Source organism: Poecilia reticulata, linkage group LG1 (assembly GCF_000633615.1).
Source record: "Poecilia reticulata strain Guanapo linkage group LG1, Guppy_female_1.0+MT, whole genome shotgun sequence".
NCBI lineage: Eukaryota > Metazoa > Chordata > Actinopteri > Cyprinodontiformes > Poeciliidae > Poecilia > Poecilia reticulata.
In genome coordinates, this window is record NC_024331.1 from 17,860,918 (window position 1) to 17,880,768 (window position 19,851).

A 19,851-nucleotide genomic window follows, 5' to 3' on the forward strand; every position below is an offset into this window, starting at 1 on the left:
CCTCCCACACCCACCCTCCGTCATTAGCTTTGGCTGTTCTCCATAGCAGCAAAATGTAAGGGGAAGGCTCTGTTTGTTTTCCTGGCCTTGCATTTGAGCTGCAGTTGGGCAGTTTTAGCAAGACTCAGAACAGGAAAACAGTGAGCTGAGTTATTGTTAACAAGTGAGGAATATTAGAGGGATTTCACTCCGAAGGAGAACAAGAGATCAAAATACAGCACATGTGCTCCCATCAAAGGTAACCGTGCCATTAAGGATTACAAAAGGACATCCAGACCCAACAGTGTTTCTGCATGGAATAAGAATCAAAATAATTCATGGTTTAACTCATGAATGTGTGTTTTTTTTTTGTTTTTTTTTTAGGATTCAGAGCAGAGAAACTTCATTTACATCAAAGGCTGCGTCCCACAGTTTGAGAGGTGGCTTCAAGACAACCTGACCGTGGTGGCGGGCATCTTCATCGGAATTGCATTACTGCAGGTGGGGAAGTGTGTGGGAAATAAACCCCCATCTTACATCCGATGTGTTCCTGTGTCTAATATCATCCTAATCTGGTTTGTTTGTGTCTGTTCTTAGATATTTGGGATCTGTTTGGCACAGAATCTTGTGAGCGACATTGAAGCTGTGAGAGAAAGCTGGTAAGTGACAATAGTTTGTTCCAAAAAAAGTGGGATGCGAGTTTCAGCCACAGGACTCTGAGCTTCCAAATTGTTCCATAGCGCTCCTTAAATATATTGGCACCCTTGGAGAAAATAAGCCTTAAAATGAACCTCAACTTTGGTGCTATTACCATCCTTCTCATTGTTCTTGGTGACAAGATAGACATTGTTTCCCATCGAGCTTTGCAGGTCAAGGTTCCAGCTGTTTTTAACTTATTCAGGCTCAGATCATGGCATGTACATCATACGCTTCTCATTCACACAGAGCAAACGTCTCAAATGCGCCTGTACTTTATTGGCACGGTCTCTTGGCTTTCGGCTTTCCCGTCGCGATTTTGAAGAGTGGGGTGAGAGAACGGGCCAGCTGTTTCACACCAAACATACTTACTGGGTTTCTGCGAGGTCTCAAAAAGTCATAAAAAAAAATCCTCTTGATTATAGACCTCAGCCAGTCTTAAACAGGACCAGATTTTCACCAGCTCTTAAATTACTTTGCGTTGTGAAAAATGCAAATGCCACAAAGAAACAGGATCAGTAAGGTTTATTTGGAAGGAGTTTGTCCCCAGACAGCACACTGTCTTAAATTCGTATGTTTACATGAATAAAATCAAACATTTGTGCTTCATTAAATAAGGTCTATATGTAACCTTTTTATTTTTACTTTTGTTTTTTAAAGAAGGGTTTTAGGGTTTTACCTAAATTTTGTAATTATGTATTGCTTTGTGCTGTTCTGTTATTTGCAAACCTAAGGAGGCATTTTTCTTTTAACTCTGGCTTCTGTTTGTGTGCAGTCTGTTCACCTAAGACCTTCACGCAGTGACAGGAGGGATGCATCAGGTAAACACTGAGAGATTAAATCTCTCTGCTTGCATTGTATTCTCTAGATTTCTCCCTTTCCGCCCTGCGTGTTTGGACTGACAGTTTCGTTTCGTCTTTTCTCTGCAGGACTGAAGTTTGGACACCATCAGCCAAGATTCCACTAGTCTCATGTAAATAGTTCATTGCAAACTGATACGAGTCGTTTTAAATGAAATGCTCCTTCCGAAATCTGTTCAGAGCTCTGATGCAGAGCGTCATAAAAACAGTCCAATTCATCCCCGTAGGAGTAGCTCTAAAAGTAAAAAGATTGCATGGAGGAGCTGAGGAGGGAGATGATTTGTTCACACAGGAACTAAAGTGAGATTGTAAATGAGTTTTTACAGCTGCAGCTTGCAGCTGCTGCATTAGGAGGAATGCGCGCAAAGACGAAAGAAGTTCCGGAAATGCACCGCATGCCGTTTGCCTTCTGATGGATCACTGGCTCGCCTAAATGTATTTGATTTAGTATTTCACGGTGTTTATTGAATCATCACACTTGACCCGGCTGGTCGGCACTTTGCCCAGCGTTTAACGGACTCTGCTCTAAACTACTGTAACTTTAGTGAAGAGTTTTCTCTGTGGGATTACAGTGTTACGTCATCGTTTATGGGAGGCTGTGTAAAGTTTAAGTAGCTCATCAGTGACAGAAAAGGTCCAAATGCATGGATGCAGTGTGCAATCCAAATTCAGATCGAAGCACTTTAGTCATCATGAAACAGTGATGGAAGTTAATTTCAGCGTTTTGGTTTCGTTCATCTTTTCTTAATTGGGGAGAGAACAACCGGAGATGTTCGCACATCGTGTTTGTGAGTTTTATTTTCTTTCATTTATTAATACGAATCACGTATTTCCACTGATGAAATCAAACTAATTGTGATAGAGATGTTGGTTTATTACCGCTCCTTTGATATCGCCTACTTCAGCCGGATGTTTTTAAAGTAATTTCTCAAGTGCCATAATTAACTGCATGCTGATTCCCTTTTCCCCCCTTTAACAGCATGTAGATGCGATTTACGGCCGGCTCATAAAACTCTCCAGCTTTTCCACTAGCAGTTTTGGTTGAAATCAGACTGCGCCGGGATACAATTGTTTCTGTGTTTGCATGTAAAAAAAAAAGTCCTTTCAGGCTCCAGCAGCGGGTTTATTGGAAATCTAACGGGCTGAACTGAAACATTGTCAGACAAAACTGTCATTTCTAAACATTTGCTTCCTCGGATCACTGGATTTCATGTAGATACTTTAATAAACCAGAAATGGTTTTTAAAAATATTGATTTTTTTTTTCTTCGGTAAAAGCTTCTGATTGTCTGTGTTTGCTAATCACATTATTTCTCACCATCTAGTGCCATATTTGTGATCTCTGCTTAGAATCTTTTTTTTCTTCTTGTTTCCTATGTTAGTTCTTGTAAATATCAAATGTCTTCTCGGAAAACAAATAAATACTTCCTCATTCAACTCTAAGATGTTGACGGAAATAAAACTGCTAAGATTCTTAATTTTGGCTGTAAAATTCTGTGTTTTGACTTGAATACAAAAATACAATTTCTGATGTATGTTTCTCACTATTATAATAGTTATTACCCTTTAAGGGTTAGACAGTTCCTTTCATTAATGTCATTTGAAAGATGGTGCATTTTCTATTTTCAGTGACTTTACAATGTAAAATATGTAAATGTATGCAAATATCTGAATAAATGTCACCTTGTACGTTTTCTGGGTTTAGTTTTGTTAAGATTTTGTGTTAGTGAGGGGGACTGGGATGCAGACAGGAAGCTGGAAAAGAACAGCTTTTAAATCCTATTGACCAAAACGATACCAAGAGCAAAACAGGATACCTAAAAACCAAACCAAAACATGGCAGGAGATAGGCCAAGCCAACTGGGATTCATTATTTGGATTGCACACAGCAATATAAAGTAGTACAGTGGAAGAAAATGATGCATCATTTTTTCTAGCTTTACAATTACTGATATTTTTGTATACATTTATTTTTTTTGCAAAATTGCTCCAGATCATCTCCATCACCTTAGATTGAGAGAATATATGGAGATAAACTTTCAGGTTTTGCTGGAGTTTCACAACAGGCTTTATTGCCTGGATTTCATCCATTTTTATACACGAATATGTTGTGATTTCAACCCTTTTATAGTAATTTCTAGAAACAAAAATGGTAACAAACAGGATGAATTGCATGTTCTTATTAGTATGTCTAACAAAGGAGCTGTTTTTCTTATTCTGTTAATGAGTGTGAAGCATTACTCTCTCCTTCCACCTAGTGTTTGAAACGAGTATTTCTGCCACTTGCAGTGTTATCCTTCTAACAACAAATGACATTGGTCAAATGGGAGTTAAGCAAAGCTATATCTAGAATTAAAATGATATAATACCTGTTTGGTATAATAAAATCAATTAATTATAAAATATGAACATTGCAGGGGAAAGATTAAATATAAAAAAACCTTGTTATTTTTAAGGATTTTTGAAAAATATGGCTCAGAAGAGAGCACTGCATGCTCCCTCTGTTTTTCTGTTTCTCTGATCTGCAGCCATTTATGTGACAGAGAGGAAGTGGTCGAAGGCTTGTCTGTGGTGGAAAACCACAAGGACGCTATTTTTATTTAACCTGTTTAGGAAATGTAACTGCACTGATTTTTTAAATTTTTTTTACATGAACTCACAGACAGTCTTCAGTTGAGATAATGTGAATAAAGCTTATCTGCTTTGTTGTGCTATCAGGGAATTGATTGAAACGTAAGCTTTGACCTTTGGCATGACGCTCTCATAATCTCTGCTTCTTTTCTTTCCTCTGAAGTGAATAATAGCACGCTTATTCAAGCTGATGTAATAATACTTTTCACTGGAACTGACATTTGCTCTTAGTAATATCTGTACACACATAGGTTGGCACGTTGTTGCTTCTGAAACGGAGCAGAATCATTCATCAGATTAACCAGAGCTACAGAGGTATGAAAGGAACGCCTCAGAACGCTTCAGGCTCTCCAGAGTCCTGCTGAGGATTTCACTCAGGTGTGTTGAAACTGAGACACGTTTAAAACTTGCAGGACAACCGGCCACCAGGTCTGGAGTTGAAGACCCCTGACCTAGAGGAGCTGTAAACTCATGGCAGAGGAAGATAAACAGAGCAACAGGCAAACACTGACATCTGCTGGCTGGCCAGTGTAATTCAAACTGTCTTAGTTCTTGCAGGCCTGAATTCAGAATATTTCAAAAAATATCCAGTCATTGAATATGTGTGTCTATCTAAAGTAATATTCAATAAATTAGGCAATTTATTTAGGCAACTCAATCCACTAAGTGAAACAGATTATACAGATCACACAGAGGCTCGGATTTTAAATTTTAACAAACAGATCAGAATCTGTTCAGCAAAAATGTTTCTTAAGGCAAATAAATAAACTTGAGCCAGTTTTCTCGAGGCATGATTCAGAGGGAATAACACATGCCTTCATCTCAATTCGTTTATGCTGGTGTCAGTCAAGCGTCCCTTTCGCATAGCTTCCCAATTTTGATCAAAAGGCAACACAATAAAGAGACGTGGGTTATTCATACAAAAGTGTTATTTATTTCTGCCATGAAAACTAAAATAGTGATGCAGTCAAATATAATCTGCGTATAAAATAAAAGTACGGTAACAAAACACATCTAATAAACAATTTACCCTTCGACTGCACGGCATCTCAATCTCGGTAAACAAAAACGCAGATCAACACATAATTTAAACGTATGACTCAAAGTGCTTGAGACTGTACGCAAATATTGCAGAAAGCAAAACAGGCCAGCCTAATAAAGACTTGACACCTCTATAGTGGGAAAGCTGTAATTCGAGCTGGTTTCTCTGGCAGGACTTCCCACTTCCTGCAAACGTAACATGACAAAGTGCCGACTGTTCATCTCGGGGGGGGGGGGGGGAAATTAGGTGAAAGGTGTCCCGGCATGAAGACTTTTGCATATCAGCTCCTGGTAACTACAACCGTCATAAATTACATTTTGATAACTCTACGCAATCTTAGTTCAGCTTTCGAAAATGTGTTCTGTGCTTTAAAGCCGCAAAAAAAAAAAAAAAAAAAAAAAAAAGATTTGTGATCTCACTCTTATGACGAAGAAAATCAATCCGATTAAGCTACGTGTTTGGACTAATTAATCGATCACATGGCCTCGGTGTATTTTTTAAAACAATGACCCACCTGGCTGCATGCGCATCTGTAGACGGCAGCAGTTCCTGTCAAATCTGTGCTGCCCTGGTTAATGATTTGCGGGTTATCTCGTACTTAGTACTTGAGCGTGGAGTTTGGAGTCTGCCCTCCCCTCAGATAAAGCAGGACACAAGAGGCTCGGGCTCGCTGTGCGTTTTCTTTTTGGCCTTTTCATTGGTGCCACTTCAGCAGCTTTTTGGGCTTGGATCACCTGGCTGCAGGGAGAGGAGGACGCACAATGTTGGTTCTGGCTGTTTTGTTGCTTTGCGCAGCCACTTCTGCCACAGCTTCCACCAAAGGTGAGTGAATTGGTTCTTGAGATGCTTAGATGCCAGCAGTTCTTTAGATGACAGCTGACTGAAGACAGCTGGTTCACCTTGAGCCTGCAAAACCATTGGTTTGTAGTTGTAATCTTAAAACTTGGGCACTTAAAACTTGAAAGCTGCTGTTGGACTTTCTGAGCAGCTTTACGGTTTTCAGTCTGGATTTGTGGAAAGCAGTGAATGAATGAATCGATGCAGGCTGGGGATCTCCATCACACTCATAGTCAGAGATCATCTTTTAGAGACAGTCAGAAGGGAAAAAAAAGTCAGATGATGACCTTTACTAACACTTTCCTTTTTTAAGTTCCTGAAATATTTAAGGCAGTTTGATGCAACAAATTGACCCTGAATTTCATTTGGTGGAAGTTTAGCGCAAGCAGCCGGTGATGAAATCAAAAAGTGACACGTCAGTTTGTATTCCCTCATGGCCGAATGACACATCTATCTCCTCTCACCTGGAACACACCCAGTTCAATGATTGAATCAGCTCAACACCATGTCCACTATACCCACTGAGAAGAATAAGAAGAAATGAGACAATACAAGGAGTGAGTCCTAGAATAAGGTGTCTGAATTACAGTTACACCCAACATTATTTTACTAAGTTTGGCTGAATGGATAAAATGTTTTTTTTGTTGTTTTTTTTTAATAAATCAAAAAGTTTATTTCTGATAGAGCCGGAGAAACATATATTTTTTACAAAATGGTACTTTGAAAACAATATATGCTCTTCTCAATAATCAATAGAAAAACATTTATTGATAAGAATGACTTTACATCAATCTTCTCAAGATGATATTTGTTGTGAATTGCCTCTCTATAAATCCATTGAATTGAATTAAATTCAACTGACTGTAGGAATTGAAATATGATGGGGAAAGTCCATTGATGTCTTTTTTAGCTGCTTAAGGTTATTTTGTTCTTGTTTAGAAAAAAAAAAATCTATTGAAAACGATTCTTAGTTTTTCTTGAATACTAAGGTTTGGCTGAGAAGATTGTTTTCAAACCCACCAACAAAAATATTTGGCACTATTTTACACTAATAAGCAAAACTGTTTCAGCTGGATGTGCTATGAAAAATATTTTAAAACTATTCTGATTACAAAACATCTTTAATAAATGACTAAACTGCTTTCAGTTACTTACACTCTATGGTAATTTTACATTGACAATGATAAGTTAGACAAGTGTTTCATTGTAGCGCCTTCTCATTTTGACTTTGCTTCAAGCTGCATGTCCTGTTTTTCCAGGTGCTGCTGCTGCTGCTGCTGCTGCTGGACCCCGGCTGAACAACAACCAGCTGTACAAATTCAGCTACACCACTGAGCTCCTGCTGGACAAAGCTTGGGGGTCAAAGGAGGGCAGCGCCGGCTACAGAATCTCAAGCAACGTGAACGTCAACCTCGTTTGGAGAGATCCGAGCAACAAGGACGACCAGCTGATTCAGCTGGCTGTATGTGGGCCCAAAAAATGACTGTCACAGTTCTCTAAACAAGGTTCTCCTTTAGAATAAAAGTACTTAAGAGGTTACTCTCTTCAACAGATCTCAAATGTGAGGATTGAGCCTGTGACTGAGAGGTCAGAGAAGAACAACATCCTTCATGGAGCCACGACCGAAAGCATCTTGGGGAAAACCAAACTAGAAGCTCTAACAAAACCTTTCCTGGTGCATCTGAAAAATGGGAAGGTGAGAACTTCAACACTACTACCACTCATTTTTTAACATCTGTGGCTGCAGTGTCTGCAGTTTCCTGCAACGATAATAAGCGGAGTGCCCAGAATAGCTTTTGACCCCAGATATAACACACTTTTTACTACAGCCAGAGAGCAATCCTAGGAAAAGTTATCTGTAGTACACAAGTACTGATATGCAGGCATGTGCAGGAGTGGAGGAAAGCCAGGCAGATGTCTTCAGAGCATTATAAAGTTGTTGTTTTTTTTCTATTTGGATAGTGTTAAAGTGATGATGCTGGCAGGGGAATTAACAGAAATGTGTGTGCGTTTATCAAAGGTCAGCTGATTCAGAAGGTCAATGTCTAAATTTATGAATGAGTCAGAGTAAAAGAAATGGTTGTAGGTTGATGGAAGAATATCTTGCTGAGGTAAACTATTAATGTGAATGACGTCAGTGTCTTTGATAACCTGTTGAGTCCAGATATAAAGGGGACCTCAAATGAAATTGAGATATCAATGGTGTTAGTAGTAGATTTAGTATTTAAAAAACAAAACAAAACAATGTTATTTATTGTTTCCATTCCAAGTGTTTAGTAGTGCTGAACAGGTTTGAGAATTTTTTTTAGTATTTCATAAACTATATTTACAAAATATAAAATGATTCATTTAAAAAACATTCACAATATTTTATTTTAGACTTTCTTTTCTGAGTATTCAATAATAATATTTCATCCTCTCTACTCTACAATGTTTCTAAGACATTTTTCCCCCCGTCTTTTCTACAGTGCAAACAGAATGGAATTGATTTTAAGGTTTCCACTAAAGAAGAAACATTTTTGTTTGTCAGTCAAATGGGACAGACGAGTCTCCACTGGTGTTGTCGGATTATTCATACCAGTCAGAAAGGGGGAGGAATAACACACAGTAGCAGCAGACAGTCTATTTATGGTAGTCCTATCTGATATTGTGGCTGAGTACCACAAATAAATATCATACTGTAAAGGAAACATTATAGGATGATGTAATTGGCTCCTTTCTACATTCATGACCTGGAAACTGTGTGTCACTGAGCTAAACCGAACCCCTGTTTGGAGAAGTTTGGCAGGTAACGTTTTGGTGGGCTGTCCAATCTCTAAAGGGATTTGTGCAGCCATTTTGATTCAGTCAAATCTTTCATTTTACTAGAAACTTGTAAAGAATCTTGTCACTAAATGATTGGGTTTTGGTTGACATGTCCAGAATAGGTTCCTTTTTTTATGTTTTAATACTGCAAAAGTAAAAGTAATTTTCTCTTACATGAAAGCATTAATCTTAAAGAAAGCCTGTACGTAGAATTTAGTCAATATCTATATTTTTTTTTTGCCAATTTCTAACTGGCAAAAAAAATGCAGCATATATATTTGGCTATTTAAATTAAGCAAGTAATTAACTACATGTTTAAGGTACTCATTCTTGTCGTTTGTTTATAGATAAATTCAAAAATAAATTGAATGGTAAAATGCCACACATGGAAAATCTACTCTTGGTGAATACAAGCTACTTTTTAAAGTGAAAGAAAATGGTAGAAAATAGATCCAGATGCATCCACTTTTGGACAAAGACCAGCAACGGACAAAAGTTTTATGTATGCACTATACCAAAATGTCTCTCCTTTGACTGATCATCAACATATTCCAGATTGTTATAGAAAAAGTGAAATTCCACTTGTCTAACTTTTAGCATGTAAACGTCAACATGTGAACTGCAGTTAAAGTTGACATGTGAAGTTTTAGCATGTGAACTATGTGAGCATGTTTTTTCAGCAGTAAAAACTGCTTTTCAGCACAGCAGTTTTCACTGCTGTGCTGAAAAAACTACTGCTGTGTTTTTTTATACCGCATGACTACTCCTAATTTAATTTATTCAGCACAGCAGTAGCATTGTCTAAATCACATTTACATTACTAAATCATCATTGGCGTCAGTCACAGTGTCGATAGTTGACTATGAAAAGTTGGCAGTCAGGTCTATGTTTGCAAATTTGACTGTCAGCACAATTTCAGCTAAATGTTGCAAAGCTCGCACAAAACTACTTTACTCCACATGCTGGAGAAATATCTGGCATATTTCCATTCTGGCTCTTTAGCATTATCGAGCTACATATCTTGTTACCATTAGAGGTTCAATAATAAAGTATCACACTAATAATTTCCATAAACAATCCTTAAATATTATTGTTGGGGGGTATCAGAAGATCAGCAATTTACTTCTAACTAAGTAGCTATTAAAGACTCATTCAGTAATTATAGGTGCTAATGCTGTAACAGTCTGAGTGTGGTTTTGATCTGGACTCCAGAGAGCAACACATAATGTAAATAGTGTCTGATGTCATAACTATGCACATATGTTTGTGAACACAAATGTACCATAGGAAACTGACACCCTGGATGCCTTTGTGAAGGCTGCTTTGCTCAGTAGCTAATTTATCTACAGGTCAAAGTTTTGCTGCATGTCATTTCAAAGCATGTTTTTTTCTCTCTTGACGTGTTGCTTTCTTTTCTACACACCCCATGCAGATAAAAGCATTCTATTCCTACTGGTCAGAACCTGCAACCATCAAGAATTTAAAAAGAGGTATCAGCAGCTTGTTGCAGTTTCAGATCCATACCGGGAAAGTTGTTGAGGTAAAGAGCATTACAATATTTACTCACCAGAAGTGATTGTGTAATAAAAAAAAAAAATGCTTGCAAATTGGTAAACAAATTCAAACCATGTCGTACAACAGAATGATGTGTCCGGGAGGTGCACAGTTCAGTATCAAGCAGCGCAAGGTCAAGTTACAAGAACCAAGATCCTGGAGACGTGTAAGACGTCAGAGACCGGATTTACCACACATAGTACGGTTAGTCAGCGTTCAGAACAACTCGTCATCTTATAGGAGGAGCAATCAGTTGTAAAGTTCTAAATGTCACTTAATGTCTTCTCCCATCCAGGTATTGGGTGTAAATAGGAAATCCAGTTCTGTTACAGTGTTTAAACTTGAAGATGGTTTCATCCGGTCAGCAGAGGCTGAAGAAACTCACTTTCTGGGTGTTAACGCTCACCGACCCACTGCTGCTAAAATCCTATCCAGGTAATTGTGTAATATAATGTTATCTACAAAAAGTTTAATGTATTTTTTTTTTTTTACCCATATAAAAATGTTTAGGTGTGTTATAACTAGCTCTGCGACTGGAAACTCTACATGTGAACATTGTTGTTTCCCAGACAATCCCTGGTGCTGCTGGGTAAAGAGGCTGGACCACTTGAGGTGGCTGGAAAAGACGTTGCTGGAGTCGTCAAGTCAGTAGATGGAAAACTGGCAGCTGTTGGTGTTGTTCCTGAGAAGCTAAAAACTCAATGCAAAGGCTGTCCTTCAGTAAGTACAAATTATTCTTCACACACTATATCTTCACTCTGTACTCGTACACAAACATGGTTTGGTTTTGAAATTACTGTAAGGTGGTAGAGATTTGTTTCATCCACATAAGAAAACTTCAAAATTTCCTAAAAGGGTAAATATGATAAATGGTAAATGGACTAAACTGAGATTTTCAAATGAGCAAATATCACATTTTAGAGCCAGAAAAACCTCCTACAAGACATGAAAGTGTTGAAAATAAAAATAAATCGCAATTGACCTTTGCAGTGATTTCTTGAAGCAATTTAAAAATTCTGGTTTTTGACACATCCCATAAATTGAAACACACTCCCAGATATGGTAACGTGTCGTTTGAAGCTGCAAAGAGAATGACTATTGATTTTAATAAAATCATGTCAAACTGATGTGTGTTTACTGGCAACACATTCCTACTTGGAGAATCTTGCTAGGTAGGAAAAGAGAAGTTGGGTGATATTTGAGAAAGTGAAGCCAGTGGACTTTTCCTAACCCACCAAAGCTAGTCTCTTTAACAGCAACAATTTTTTTCTTAGACTCCAAGCCAAATGAAAGACAGATTGTATTTTGACTTCCTCTCCAACCCACATAGTAAGAATCCTAATGATTAAAACATGAACTGATTATATGGACTTTCAGCTGCTTTCATTCACTGCTTTTACTATAAAACATGGCCGCACTTTTGGCTAGGTTAACGTATTATGATGACAGCTGGTTGGAAAACGGTTAGTTTAAACACCCTTGTTACTTGCAGGTTGTAGTCATGAGACAGTGCTTTTAAATCTCTGTGTAGGGTGCCAGTCTGTTGTGTCTCCTTACTGCTGTTGGACAACATTTCTATTATAATAGAATAATAGATTATAATACATTATAAAAAAAACAACAGCACAAGATTATAATTCACTCACAGTTATTCTTGTCCTTTTTTTACACATTCTCTGTCAAGTTGGACAAGTGTTTATGACAAAATGAATTTTTATAACACACTGTTACTAATCGGACGCAGTGTATTTTTGTACTTGAAACACTGACTGAAGATGATATGTCCTCTAATCCTTTTCTGCCCCCTGTGTTCCCCACGCTTAGCTCTTCGAACATTGGCAGGCGGTGCAAAAGCAGCTGGAGCCAGCAAGCCTGTCCAAAGCCACGGCTCCTCGCAGCTTCCTGGGCTTCATCCAGAGCATTAGGAAGGCGTCCAAGGACGAGATTCTCAAAGTTCTGAAAAGTGCCAGCAAGACAACCCTGTAAACCAGATCCTACCTTTTTTTTTATACATATTGATTTTATGACTCTGCTTGTCACTTAACCTGAAAATGTTAAATTCTAAGAATCTGCGAATGCTACTATCCTACCAAAGTGTTAACAGTTGTAGCTTTAATTACTTTCTGCTTCTGTCAGACCTCAGGTGGTAGATGCGGTGACTTCTTCTCAAACCCCTGCATCTCTGGATGCCATGCTTGAGTTTCTTAATTTCACCGACGCAAAGGGTTCGGTTCTGCAGGAGCGTTTTCTCTATGCATGTGGCTTCGCCTCCCATCCCAATGAGAGAATGCTCCAGGCTCTGCTGGTAGGTGTAGTGCACAGCTTTGACATGTGACAAAGAGGATTTTGTTTAGTTTTATGGTAAGACAAACCTCAAACTGTAACCACTTAGCAGGTCCTTTAACTGAACGTGGCTTACGAAAATGGTACACATGTAACATGTATGAGTACGAACGGTGCATTTCCAAAAATGTTCACAGTTGTTAAAATGTCCTCCATTTTGTTTTGTTACAACCACACGCAAATAAAATGCAGTTTTATTTATTTTCATTTTCTTGATTCTCTAAAGCAAAATGGAAAAGTTTACATGATTTTAAAAATCATTTATTAAAAAAAAAAACAACACAAATGTGAAAAAGCAACGTGTTGGTAGGTTTGCTGTGATGCCATACATTTTTGGATGATTATTTTAACACCACCGGATGTGATGTTCATAGTTTGGGACACTGTTCTTTAAACTTCTGAATAGAAATGCATCCCACATTTTCAGACTTTTACTAGTAAACAAATTGAAAATCGTGCATCCTATTTCTTCCACATTACAAAGAAAGGCTTGTTCATAATTTATAACACTATTTCCCAACAAAATTCATTGATTTTTCTGGTTGACAAAGTGTGAAAAAGTGGAAGGTGAATGACAAGATTTCTGCAGCACTGTAAGTGCATTACTTTTGAATAAACTGTAGCAATTCTGTCTTCGCAGAACATTGCAAAGGGAAAGATCAGCAGCACGGAGATCAAAGAATCTGTGGTGATCATCATGGGAGCTCTGGTCCACAAGCTCTGTCTGAAAGGAAGCTGTGATATACCGGTGAGCTTCCAGGAAAATCTTTTAGGAAAAAAAAGCTAAAGTTACCTGAATTTTATATCTTGATGTAAACGTCCTTATGGTACCAGAATTTGTGTAGTTCTCCTGAGAATTAGTTTTGAGATTGAATATTTTTCCCTTTCAGACAGTGGTGCAGGTGAAGAAGATGATTTTAGAAGGTCCTGAAAGCACGCAGGTTGAGTCCGAGGTCCAGATGTACCTTCTGGCACTGAAGAACTCTCTGCTCCCCGACGCCATTCCCATCCTCACAAAGTTTGCGGAGTCGGAGGTGGGATCTTACAGCACCATTGCCCTCACAGCCCTGGAGAGATACGACGTCAACCTCATCACCCCCGAGGTAAACCACAGCAGACATTGCAGCTCGTTCAGTGGGTTTTACTTCCATGTAGAAGGACTGATCTCAAACATTTCTCTCACTTTCCAGGTCAAACAGACCGTGAACAGGATTTACCACCAGAACAGGCGAATCTATGAGAAGAACGTGAGAGCTGCTGCCGCTGACGTCATCCTCAGTAGCAACCCTTCGTACATCGAGGTGAAAAATCTGCTTCTGTCCATCGGAAACTTGCCGCATGAGATGAACAAGTACATGCTGTCGAAGATCCAGGACATCCTTCGCTTTCAAATGCCAGCCAGGTTTGTTATACAGGAAGCTCAGACTGACAGAGCAGCCACTCCAACAAACGTAAACACAGACTCGTACTTAGAACATAATAAGGTAACATGAAGTTATTACTTGCATTTCTGCAGCAAAATTATACAACGAGCTTTGGAGGACATGATTTCCCATAACTACGATCGCTTTGCTAAAGTTGGGTCATCGTCTGCATTCTCAGGATTCATGGCCCGTAAGTAACAGGAACATATTTTTGTTTCTATCCTGAAAATGTTTTATATTGCTAAAGGTTTCATAATCCTTGAACGCCTTTCAGTTTTAGTCAAACTTACCTGGAATTTTATGTGACAGACAAACACAAAGTTGCACACAACAGCTGCAACTTTGGACCGCCTCTACCAGCCTTGAGTATGTAGGAACAGAACCTTCTGCTCGTTCCTCTTTGCAAAATAGCTCAAGCTCAGTCAGATTTGATGGAAAGCGTCAGCGGATGTCAGTTTTCACATATTTCAACAGATTTTCAATGAACTTATTCCTAGACGTAATATTTTCACTTGTATTATACACCATTCCATTGTAGCTCTGACATTCTCCTCCTGGATGGTGAAGCTGGACTTTATTTTTGAGTATCGGATTGAAGGTTGATTAAAATGCTACAATTCCTTATTTTTACCTGTTGAAACATTTTAACTTTGGTTACTACTTTTTTGTACTACTTTTAATGAGCTGTGGTTTTGGGTTAGTGTGTCATGTAAATTCATGATTAAATACAAAGAGAGTTTTGAATTTACTGTTGCAAGATCTGAAAAAAGTTCAAAAGTTTGTCAGGCCTTCAATTAGTTGTAATGTTATTTCTACAGGCTACAACTTGGTGAAAATGGACATGGAAAATAAAAGTTGTTAAAATGATCATTAAATTAAAACATTTTACAGAAGCATTTTATGTTGGTCTTGAATAAAAAACAAAAAGACTAAAAAAAACCCAAAAAACAAACAACCTGCTGTTCCCACAGAATCTCCTGATGTGACCTCGACATACAGTTTGGACATCCTGTACTCAGGCTCTGGTATCCTCAGAAGAAGTAACATGAATATTTATGGTGCCAGTCAAGGTTCAATGCTACATGGGCTGCAGGTGCACACACAAGGACACACGAGTTTTTTTTATTTATTTTTTTTATCATTTTTATTACTTTGTTGGAAAAAATCTGTCTTATGCTAATCTCTTATTTCTTTTTGTCTTTCAGGTGGCGATTGAGGCTCAGGGTTTAGAGTCTCTAATCGCTGCCACTCCCGATGAGGGGGAGGAAGACCTGGAGTCGTTTGCCGGTATGTCAGCTCTGCTGTTCGACGTTCAGCTGCGACCCGTCACGTTCTTCAAGGGTTACAGTGACCTCATGTCCAAAATGTTCTCCATGACCGGGGAGCCAATGAACGTGGTGAAAGGACTCATCCTGCTCACGGATCACTCCGAGGTACGCGGCTTAACACGGAGAGCTTTCGCGTTTTTAAAGTGGAATCCTATTTAAAGCTCTCATGGAAAACAGAACAATATCCTGTGTAGAGGTCCAGCTTTTTTAATTTCCTTTTTTTTTAATAGCTCCAACCTCAATGGAGCAAAACTCAACTTAATAAGCACGTTAGCGGAAGCCTGGCAGAAAAGGCGCTCGTAAACCATGTTTAACATGTGCGCCATATGGTGTCTATTAATTTACAGATATGGCGCATATATATCAAGCTTCTCTCACCAGAGCTTTGGTATGTCTGTGTCAAGCCCCCAACAGCTTTAACCTTAAAGAGAACAGTGTCTGAAGAGCTGGATGCCATCACTTTAACAGGTTGATGAAGCCATAATTGTCCTATTTTTGAAAAGGGAGCTGTCCATTTTGACTTCTGTGCCCAGTCTGTTTGACCCTGGAAAGTGAGAGAAAAGTATGAGGTCAGTCGATCTACGTGCACATTTGTTATAATAAATAAAACGCTGTCTAAGGAAATGTCAGTCACTCAGTTAAATACTGCTGATTTGATTCTCACCAGGTTCACTGACACTGCTAATTAAATTCTGGAAAAAGGCTTAAAATAAGAATAGCTATATTAACAATTTCACAAAAGAGAAAAAAAAAATCTTTAATTTGGTATTTTTAGTGTTGTAAATCTCACTTCAACAAATAAATTGATACAGATGTCATATATTGTAAAAATGACTATAATTTTTTATTGTATTTATTTTTTTACTTTTCAAAAATGGGACAATACCTTCATCAACCTGTTATATCATTTTATTAAATTTCTTTATACAAACATTTTGACTTAATTTTAAAATGTATATATATTTGGGATGCTATAAACGGTAAAAATAACTGCAATTTCTTAACATGACATCCACCGTCACTGAATAATTGTCCTCAAATTTAAAGTTAGATTTCTTTTTTGAGTTTGACTCCATAGTTTCGTCAATACAACATTGTCATTCTAAGTCGTTTATCACCAAATATGACTAATCTAATATATGTAACTTAAATTCAACAGAGAAATATTGCAATGTTTGCTATGAATTTTGTAGAATTTTATTATGGAAATAATAAAAATGCTCTTCCTTACTCAGAGAGCCCTAATTTCAAAACTTCACTCTTGCCTATTTTGTTTGGATTTGTCATCCTGCAGGTCGTCCAGCTTCAGTCGGGTCTGAAGGCGAATGCAGAGTTTCAAGGAGGCTTAGCCATCGACATTTCCGGAGGGATGGAGATAAGCCTGTGGTACAGAGAGTCAAAAACCAGCGTCAATAACAGGTACTGGTCAAAGACGCTGATATAAACAACTTGCATCATCAGAGGACATGCTCTCCGCGTCCAGGTCCCGGCCAAAGTTCGGTCAAATTTATGGATTAACTCGCCGAGTCAAAGAAGCGCTATATGCGCCGTACGACGTAATGCACACGCAGGTCAGAGGCCTTGTTGACATTTACACAATTCTTAGAAAACAATCTCGGTGCCTTGAAAGGAAGATAATTTTAGAGGTTCCTGCTGTGTCACTCAGTTGTGATAGGATTTCTCTTGATGCTGGGTTTATCTGAACTTTAGCAGGTCTATAAGTGCCGTCTGATTCATCCGTTCCACCGACTCTCTGGGCGTGTTCCAGGACTGCGCTTTCACGCCCGGATCCTTTGTCGTGTGCCGGCGACGTCGGGTTGTGTCTGAGTCTCTATTTTAAAAGCATTACAGTCAACACCCAACAGTAGCTGCTGAAAATGGAGCACGTCATCGCTTCTGAGTCAGATGGCTCATGGCATCAGGTGATGAAACGGGGCTCAAGAAGAACGCAAGAGAATTTAAACCTTGAAATGCGGTTTTATGGCTGCTGAGCTAACTCATGCTGCCGTGTCACTTCAACGTAAATTTAGGTTACACAGTGAATTAAGAGAGACGACTATTTTAATGTTTTAAATGATTGTATTCAGTACAACTTGGAAGAGCTTCACTTAGACTGGATGTTATTGTGCTTTTTTTTTTTTCCATAAATCTCACCTTTTCTTTACAACTGGACTTGTAAATGTCTTCAGGATTAGTTGTGTGCCGGCAGGTGAATGGACCAGCATAGCTGCACCTCTCCACTGCTGATAATAGACTGGATGGCTATGTATAGGGCAACACCAAACCACACTAGCATCTTTGCCTTGGCTGGTCTCCCAGGGCAAAGTTAGAAAAGTTTTTTTTTTTTTTTTTCTTCGTTTTTGTTTCAAAACTCAAGGTAAATAAAATATCTGGACCAGGTAATGGGAAATGCTATGTTGGGAAACATAGTATTTTCAACACTATGATTAAAAAATATTTACAGCTGTTCAATTAAAACCTTTCTTTGGTGTAACTCCAACATGCGACCCTGATTTTAAGAAACTGATGACCTGAGCTGAACTCTTGTCACTTTTCTTGATCTCGTTGACCGTGCTTTTGTTCGGTTCTCTCTCTCCAGAGGAGCCTTAGTGGTCACCGGCAACGTAACGGTGGACATGGACTTTCTGAGGGCTGGTGTGGAGGTCAGCTTTGACACAGAAGCCTCTCTGGACTTCATCACCACAGTCCAGTTCTCTGAATATCCCTTCCTGGTGTGCATGCAGATGGACAAGGCTACCTTCCCTGTCAGGTAGCGATCAGCTGAAAGCTCCACCCCAAAATAGTCTGACTTTCCTTTTAGCGAATGCAAACTTTAACTTTTTATTTGTGTTTTTATTTTTTAGTGATTACTTTTCCAGGTATGAGAGCCTGCCATCAGGGAAGAGCATTATGTCACGAAAGGCTAAAAAGCAGCTTGTGTCCGGCTCCGAGTTCCCTCTCCATCAGGAGAACTCCAACATGTGCAAAAGGGTTTTTGAGTCCAGCTGGTAGAGAAAACCTCCGGATGTGTCGGCTACCAAAGGATTTACTGGATTCGCAGGCGGTTGACACATGCTTACACTGAAAAAGCAGGTCTTGATTTCTCAGGCAATGAAAGATCATTAAGGGTGGGAAAAAAAAAACAAACACAAAAAGAAATGGTGAATGTTTTTAGTAACGTTTACATTCCTGTGAGTATTTAAGGGGTGCTGGTCATTTTTGCTGCTTCATCATTTCATGCTCTTACAGTTTAGGCCATATTCTGTCTATCTATCTTATTTGAATATGTAAATAGTCGTCTTGCCACAGAATATTTTTGTTCTGACTGTACCTCAAATCGCTCTGCGGATGTTTAATGCCTACTTTCACATTTTGAGAATTTAAAGTTATCTTTATGTAATTTACTCATTGTCTTTTATTTAGAAATATGGTTGGTCGAATGTAGTTATTTGGTTTGGTCATATTTCATAGTAGTAGAATCTCTGAGATCAGAACATCAATAAATGGAAGAAGTTGTAAAATAATATACAATTCAATCAAACATATTGGAGCATTTTTAGCATCATTTATCTTCATAAATGCTGAACTAGAATGATAAACTGACATGAAATTATTCTGTACTAAATAACTACTGAAAAGCTACATATTTAGTACAAAATAATTTCTTTACAGGTAAACAGAAGAAAGGTGTCAAAATGTTGCTAAAAAAGAGGACATGAATTGGCAAAGGGCTAAAATGACCTGGTTATATTTAAATCATTTTAATTAAATGTTTTGGTTTTTTTTGTCAGAAATTGGGAGCTCTCACATTTTGTGTTTTTGGATTTCTTTGAAAAATGATATTTATGATGGGCACATTTAATAAACTGTGACGCTACAGTGAAGAAGAAGTTGTAAATACTGACGAAGCTGGAAAAAGTGCATAAAGCTTTCAAGACCAGAAAACTATTTCCTGACTATATTGTATTTTTTAAATAAATTTGCTGAATGAGACTGGACATGTGAAACGATTAACAGAGTAATGTTTTTAATTATATTTGTGATAATCTAGTTGATTAGATAATTAGATGATTTCTGATAATCTAGTTGATTATCACAAATATGGCAAGCAAAATAAATATCAGAACATTGTTTTCTAGTAGTAAGGTAAGTTGAATATTAAAATATGAATCCATCAACACTTCTATTGAGTGCATTTTTAAAATATCCATGTCTGAAATAGTTTAAAATATGACTATTGCTGTTGGTTTCCATATTTAAGATTCGACAAAATTTATTTGCTGGCAATAAAATGTGCTGATGAAACATTTTGCATTGTCCTAGATTGATTAAAACAGTGTATAATTCTAACGT

General features: G+C 38.1%; 2 protein-coding genes across 4 annotated transcripts in view; both read left to right on the forward strand.

The window, feature by feature from the left end:
- Window positions 1–3,228, forward strand: part of LOC103466032 (tetraspanin-5) — a 10,188-nt gene extending 6,960 nt beyond the window's left edge. The window contains exons 7-10 of the mRNA XM_008411329.2: window positions 364–480; window positions 577–638; window positions 1,451–1,496; window positions 1,605–3,228. Of these exons, the coding sequence (XP_008409551.1) occupies window positions 364–480; window positions 577–638; window positions 1,451–1,463 (192 nt within the window). The 3' untranslated portion in view covers window positions 1,464–1,496; window positions 1,605–3,228. The remainder of the gene's footprint in view (window positions 1–363; window positions 481–576; window positions 639–1,450; window positions 1,497–1,604) is intronic.
- Window positions 3,229–5,482: 2,254 nt separating this feature from the next.
- On the forward strand, window positions 5,483–19,804 carry mttp (microsomal triglyceride transfer protein). Of its 3 annotated transcripts, none has more exons than XM_008411358.2 (18): window positions 5,483–6,030; window positions 7,308–7,506; window positions 7,597–7,740; window positions 10,282–10,389; window positions 10,491–10,607; window positions 10,699–10,838; window positions 10,973–11,123; window positions 12,228–12,385; window positions 12,540–12,708; window positions 13,387–13,494; window positions 13,637–13,849; window positions 13,937–14,148; window positions 14,263–14,360; window positions 15,142–15,263; window positions 15,376–15,603; window positions 16,793–16,917; window positions 18,098–18,268; window positions 18,363–19,804. In XM_008411358.2, exons 1-18 carry the CDS (start codon window positions 5,969–5,971, stop codon window positions 18,508–18,510), a joined length of 2,673 nt encoding a protein of 890 aa, XP_008409580.1. In that variant the 5' UTR covers window positions 5,483–5,968; the 3' UTR covers window positions 18,511–19,804. The 3 variants fall into 3 exon arrangements, with proteins under 3 accessions (XP_008409580.1, XP_017165218.1, XP_008409572.1); XM_017309729.1 differs by having other exon boundaries at window positions 7,311–7,506; XM_008411350.2 differs by having other exon boundaries at window positions 5,483–6,029; window positions 7,304–7,506.
- The last annotated feature ends 47 nt before the right edge of the window (window positions 19,805–19,851 follow it).

Bases quoted from the DNA above. Each gene is read 5' to 3' on its own strand.
- mttp (XM_008411350.2), top strand. From the start codon at position 5,969: ATGTTGGTTCTGGCTGTTTTGTTGCTTTGCGCAGCCACTTCTGCCACA. The intron at 12,386-12,539 runs GTAAACCAGATC...TGCTTCTGTCAG, and splicing joins AGTGCCAGCAAGACAACCCT to ACCTCAGGTGGTAGATGCGG. The intron at 12,709-13,386 runs GTAGGTGTAGTG...CTGTCTTCGCAG, and splicing joins GAATGCTCCAGGCTCTGCTG to AACATTGCAAAGGGAAAGAT.